Source organism: Coffea arabica, chromosome 10c (assembly GCF_036785885.1).
Source record: "Coffea arabica cultivar ET-39 chromosome 10c, Coffea Arabica ET-39 HiFi, whole genome shotgun sequence".
NCBI lineage: Eukaryota > Viridiplantae > Streptophyta > Magnoliopsida > Gentianales > Rubiaceae > Coffea > Coffea arabica.
Window position 1 is genome coordinate 49,510,811 of NC_092329.1, and position 6,272 is coordinate 49,517,082.

General features: G+C 39.0%; 1 protein-coding gene across 1 annotated transcript; it reads right to left on the minus strand.

Moving 5' to 3' along the window:
• Positions 1-1,361: 1,361 nt before the first annotated feature.
• LOC113713636 (uncharacterized) lies at positions 1,362-5,023 on the minus strand. Its single transcript, XM_027237410.2, has 2 exons — positions 2,060-5,023; positions 1,362-1,908 (listed from the first exon to the last, which is right to left on the minus strand). Exons 1-2 carry the CDS (start codon positions 4,794-4,796, stop codon positions 1,514-1,516), a joined length of 3,132 nt encoding a protein of 1,043 aa, XP_027093211.1. The 5' UTR covers positions 4,797-5,023; the 3' UTR covers positions 1,362-1,513.
• Positions 5,024-6,272: the final 1,249 nt, after the last annotated feature.

Here is a 6,272-nt window from a genome sequence, read left to right on the forward strand (position 1 = left end):
TCTTTCCTGTTAATTTTTGAAAAAATATTTTCTTTGCTCTTGTTCTGTAGCATGTTACTTTTAACACCATAACAATTAACACTATGAAGATCCGAGGCCTCTGTAGTCATAGGTGCGAGTGATTGTAGCGGCCAATTCGTGGCCACAGTGGCCTGCTGTGGGATTTCAGGATATAATCACCTATGATTCAGACTGGTTTGATGAGATAATTGTTTTGTTCTTACCGTTGGCTTTAAGAGTAGTAAATAAAGTGGATATGTAAGTCGAAATACTTCATATTTTGGATTGCTAACTGAAGTATCTGACTAGCGAGCTCTACCCAGCCTGGGGGATTAGTCTGGGTGATTCTGGGATATCCCTCTAGACCACAAAAAAAAAGAAAAAAGAAACTGAAGTATCTGAATTGGATGTACCACAACAATTTGCCATAAAGATCACACTACCACTGGCGTCTGCAACTTACACGGTCACCTATAACATATTTTTAGAAAATCTTTTCAACATACAATAGATATGTGTTCAAGGAAAGAACAGATCAACACTACACATAAAACTAGATGGCTTCAATTAAGGCACAGACTTGCGAAATAGTTCCAGAATACCAGCATATCAAGGAACTTTATGGTCTAAAAGAGCGTCAAAAAATTATCAAACAAATAATGGCACTAATTATTCATCAAATTTTCCTCGAGAAAGAAGGGATGCGCAAATTGTTACCAAAGAGTTGAGACCAGAGCATTTTCCAACATTGTCCGTATGATTAAAGAAATTGGATCCTTACAAAACTATTAGTTAAACAACATTACTAGACGTAAACCCTTTTTCTCCCCAGGTTATGCATTTTCAGATTTAAATCTGGAAACGTAGAGCTTGATTCAACTTCATCTTGAACTCAAGGTAAGCCTTTTCGCAGATTTCCACTCCTTTGCATCTAGTTCTGCTACTGCTACAAGAAACCATCAGTCATAGCTGAGTCTTAACTCAATGTCCAACATTCTTCAAAGCCTTGTACTGTATGGATCATGACCCAATTGCCATATCTGCAGCTACCTCTTCAATCAATCGTTAAAAGGAAAGAGAGAGATTTTGACAACAAGATCACAATGTTCTTTCCTTGCTCATCTCTTATGCAGAGGTCACCAATCGTGAAAACTTAACAGAGGAAAGACTGAATTAGTAGTTCTTTATTTCCCGGTACTTCCAAGTTCCTCAAATCATCAAGCAAAGGGGGTCAATCATTGCTGAAGTTATCAGTTCACCGCAACACTAATAAGATGAGCTGAGGAAAAATTGACAACATATAAACATTACTAACTTCAGTTGATCAGAAACAAAGAACTGCTACTTAAATAACTGTAACATGGAGAGTAAAATGGGGGAATTTCATAAAACAAATGCGCTAAGCCAAGAAGAATACAAGTTCATTTACAATGAAATGAGAGAATGTAGATAAGAGCACAAGTGTCAGAGTACACTCTGAATTTTAAAGGTTTCTCTGTATGTCAGAGCTATTTCAAAGTTCTGCCATGGTAAATGTGTCCTTGATAGATTTCAAGGCATTAACAACTTGTGTCATATTCATTCTATCTTCTGGTAAGTGCATGGAGCAAGCCAAGCCAACTTTAAGCAATGAAATCAAACACTGCTCTGGTAAACTGCATTTTGTTTCTCCTAGTGGAATGCTGCTGTTATTGGCTGCTGTAGTTCTTCTGTGATCTTCACACAGAAGTACTGGATCCACAATGTCCATCACACGCTCAGGAATTGCCATTTCAACGTATGTATGAAGATCAAGGCCTCCAGTGAACAAAGGATGTGTAGGCTTCTTCCCTGTCATCATCTCCAGCAATAGGATTCCGAAGCTGTAGACATCTCCATTACTTGATACCTCAGCACCTAAGCCATACTCTGCATTAATGTTGAAGCTTGTCAGACAGCCAAAGTATGAATTGTCAAAAATAGCTCAGTTTTAAAATTTGTTGTTTTTGTATATGATGTTGAATGAACATACGTAAGAAAGATTAATTTAAAAAAATCAGTCAGATTTGTACTTTCTTACCTGGAGCTACATATCCAATAGTTCCTCTGATTCCAGCAGAGCTCGTTTCCTGTAAATTTGGAGCTGAATGAACATATTTTGCCAGCCCAAGATCTCCAACATGGGCTGTCAGATCGCTGTCAAGGAGAATATTACTTGGTTTTAGATCGCAATGAACAATCTGCTTGTGGCAATGGTGATGTAGATAATCAACGGCACAAGCCACATCAATAGCAACATTAATTCTCTGAACAAGGTTTGGTATAGGAAAAATGTGCAGCTGATGTTCATCTGTTCGATGCAACCAAGTTTCTAGACTGCCGTTGGGCATGAACTCGTAGATTAAAGCTTTAAAATCATTCCCTTGGAAATCCAGACCTGAGGAAGAACTTATAATCTTCACGAGGTTCCGATGCCGGATGTTTGTCATTGCATCACACTCAGCAATAAAACTCTTGAAGGCTCCATGGTGTTGAAGGTTAAAGACTTTGATAGCCACCGACAAGTTTCCTCCTTCAGTCAGCACTCCTTTGTATACGGAGCCAGAGCTACCAGCACCAATTAGATTTTTTGCAGAGAAACCATTAGTAGCTTGGACAAGTTGTCTGTAGCTGACTCTCATGAAGAGTCTACCTGAGAAGTTTGGTGACTTTGGTTGGGTCCTCCTCCTTTTAAATGACCGCAGTCGGAAAATTGAGATTGAGATTACCACTATCACCAGGAAGGAACTTGTAATTACCACTGGTATGATGAACCTGAGAGGCTTCATATTTTTCTTTGACTCTCTCAGAGGGTGGCACTTTGGCAGTTGTAGTTCAGGAATGCCTCCACAGAGTCTCCTGTTCCCAACAACTGATACTGCACTAGCATTTCCAAAAATACCTTGTTTTGGTAGCTCTCCCACAAAATCATTGAAGGACAAATTCAGGGCCTTTATGGACATTCTTACTAAAAATTGGGGGATTGGTCCAGAAAAATTGTTACTAGAAAGGTTAAGATTTTGAATACCTTTCAAAGAACTGATAAATTCTGGAAAAGATCCCTGGAAAGAGTTACCAGCAAGGGAAAGGATTTCAAGGCTACTACAACCACCAAAGGTCCCAGGAATTTCACCTGACAGGTGATTTTCTGAAAAATCTAATCCATCTAAAATTTTCAAGTTGCCAACCTCTGATGGGATTGTTCCAGATAAACTGTTCTGAGAAAGATTTAATGAAATGGACAGGGAAGATATCCCAAAAATCTCATTTGGTATCGTACCACTCAAGTTGTTTTGAGAAAGTCCTAGGAGTAACAACTGCTTGCAGTTTCCAAGAGCTGGTGGAATGGATCCCCCCAGGTGGTTATCAGCTAAATATAGTTCATTCAACAGTGAGAGGTTTCCTACAGACTCTGGAATTTCTCCTGACAATTTATTGGAATGAAGAGACAGCCGCTGGACTTTATGAAGATAACCAATTGTACTAGGAACCGTCCCTGTGAGTTGATTACTGTCAAGAAATAAAGTCGTTAAGCTGATGAGATTACCTACCGTTGAAGGAATTTCTCCGTATATTTGGTTTCCACCAAGTAACAAGTATTGGGATGATAAGTTACCGATACTGTTGGGCAAGATCCCCTTTAGTTGGTTGCCATCCAGGTCAATTGCAAGTAATTGGCTGCAGTTTGTCATGGTACTGAGAAACTGCAATCCATCCAGTACTTCCCCACTTCCAAAATTATTATTTAGAGCAGATAGCAAAATTAAATTTTGCAGGCCTCCTAAATCAACTGTTATTCTGCCGCTGAATCCATTGCCTCCAATTTCGATCCGGCCTAGCTCAGAGGCATTCGACAAAGAGGCTGGAAGTACCCCCCAGAACTGATTGTCACTCAACTGGAGATACTCAAGCTGAGGAAGCATGAGACCTAATGCTGAAGGAAGATTTCCATGTAGCTGATTACCTGGCAGAGACAAAACCTCCAGTTGAGAAAGATTATAGACAGAAACGGGGATGTTACCATTTAGTCTGTTATCGCCAAATCCAAGGCCTATTAACGTTTTCAACTGACCTAAGGCTTCAGGAATATTACCCTCCAAATGATTTTCGGCTGCAGATAGGAAACTCAGGGAAGTAAAATTCCCCATGGAAGGAGGGATATTTCCTGTTAGGTTATTGTAGTGAATCGCGAGGGATTCAAGGTTCCTCAGAGAACCAAATTCTGGTGGTATACTCCCAACTAGCTTGTTGAAGCCTAGGCTAAGTTGCAAAAGCTTGAAGCACTGGGATAGATTGCCTGGAATTTCGCCTTCCAGGGAGTTCCATGACAGATTCAGTTCCTGCAGCCTGAAGAGATTTCCAAACTGGGGCGGGATTCCACCTTGGAAGGTGTTGTTACGTAGCATCAACGTACGAAGAAAGCTGAGGTTTCCAAGAAAAGGTGACAAGAAGCCAACCAAGCCTCTGCTTTGAAGATCTATGCTGGTCACTCTTTTGTGTTTGCGACCGCATAGAATTCCCTTCCATGAGCAGAAATGATGAGAGTCATTCCATGAGTTCATAATCCCATAAGGGTCATGCTGAATTTTTGACTTGAAATCCAATAAAGCAACAGAATCACCATCACGATCACGATTACGTGCTTCTCTTCTGGCCATGGTTTTTGTGGAAGCCGTGTCCGAAGGAAGATTTTTGGCATGCAACACCAATACCGTCAGTAGTGCTAGCGCGAGACAAATCCTTTCAGTTGCATGAATTGAGGTTAAAAATCTTGCCATTGTCCAGAGTGGAATTGTGGATGGGATTCCCCTCTCGAGTAGGAAATTTGATAATCAGTACATAGGTTACTCCGTTTGTGCAAGGACAGATTCAAGCATTGATAGATTGAGGTTAGATGCTAGTCAAAATGCATTGAGGGCTAGACTTGAGTCCTGGGAATTGACCGCAGACTTTACGCCCAATCATTCCGGATAACGCTTGCATTTTAGAGTAACCAGACTCCAGCTTAAGTTCTTTGTTTCTAAATGAAAAGCTGTACAATAAACCTTAGTAGACTCGGGACCAATACGACTGTAAACTATTAATTAGGTTTTTGCGTACATTTGACCGTATAATTGACGTTTGATACAATTGGTACGATTATTATACTTTTTACAAAAGTTAGCATACGTTTACAAACGTGATTGTATTCATATACTATACTAATTTAATGTACATGAACACATGTATATAGTAAAACAATATTCATGCATACTAAATTATATACAATATACACCGATCAAATATGCGCATGGAGATCTCAACATAACTTGTCCTAAATTATATTTGGGTTTACTTGTTATACCTTATCGTGTCCAATTACTCTATTCTTGGAGGATGAGTGCATGGGATATTTTATTCATCTATACCGTTTCTAATTGTATTGGAAGCATTATACAATAATTGTCCTCAACGGGGATCAACTTGTAACAAGTATAATGACCAAATTGAATTACACGGAACCAAAACCGCACTGGCACTCATTCCGTCCAATGCAGTGTCATGTAAAGAGTCATACTTTTGAAATTGTCATCATCGTAATGCATACTATTTAACCTTTGATTTTTCTGAAAGGAACTCAAACATTTATGTGCAAGTTTGACCTGAATATTCTTCACCAGTAACTTTCAAGTTTGCATACCATCCTCCAAAGAAATTGAAAGTTGACACTCCCAAGTCCCAACCAAATAATCGAATGGTTTTGGTTACATTTGATTCTTTTGGAAAGAGTTTAAGGGCCACACTCAATTCAATGAAAATTTGACATTTTGCAGCCAATTATTCTAATGGTTTTGTTTGTATCCCTGGACAAGAATTTATGCTAAGGCATGGGCACTGATGTGCTTGAGATCCCACATTGTATGGTTTGTGAAAGGAAAACTCCAAATTGCGTAGTCATGTGGAGAAAATTAAAAGTCGTTGGAGAGGTTGATGCAATTGTTAACTTATAATATGGGCAAAGGTGGGAAAAGGGTAATTTTTTGAAGAGGCAAATTGGATTGAACCTAATGCATACATGATACAACTGGTTTCTAGCCAAATAAAGGTAAAGCGGATGGCCAAATTCTCAAAAATTGGGAGAGAAAAATGTTATTAGAAGAACAGTTCATTGATAATTGCAGAACCATTTCAGACAGCCAACGTTTAAACATAAAATGTCAAAAACAATTATATCAAGGGAAAATTTTCGTGTTTTTTATATGATGTTGCATAAT

Excerpts from the sequence above, each read along its gene's own strand:
- LOC113713636 (XM_027237410.2), bottom strand. The coding sequence starts at position 4,796 with ATGGCAAGATTTTTAACCTCAATTCATGCAACTGAAAGGATTTGTCTC. Across the intron at positions 1,909-2,059 it reads TATTGGATATGTAGCTCCAG|AGTATGGCTTAGGTGCTGAG; the intron begins GTAAGAAAGTAC and ends ACATTAATGCAG.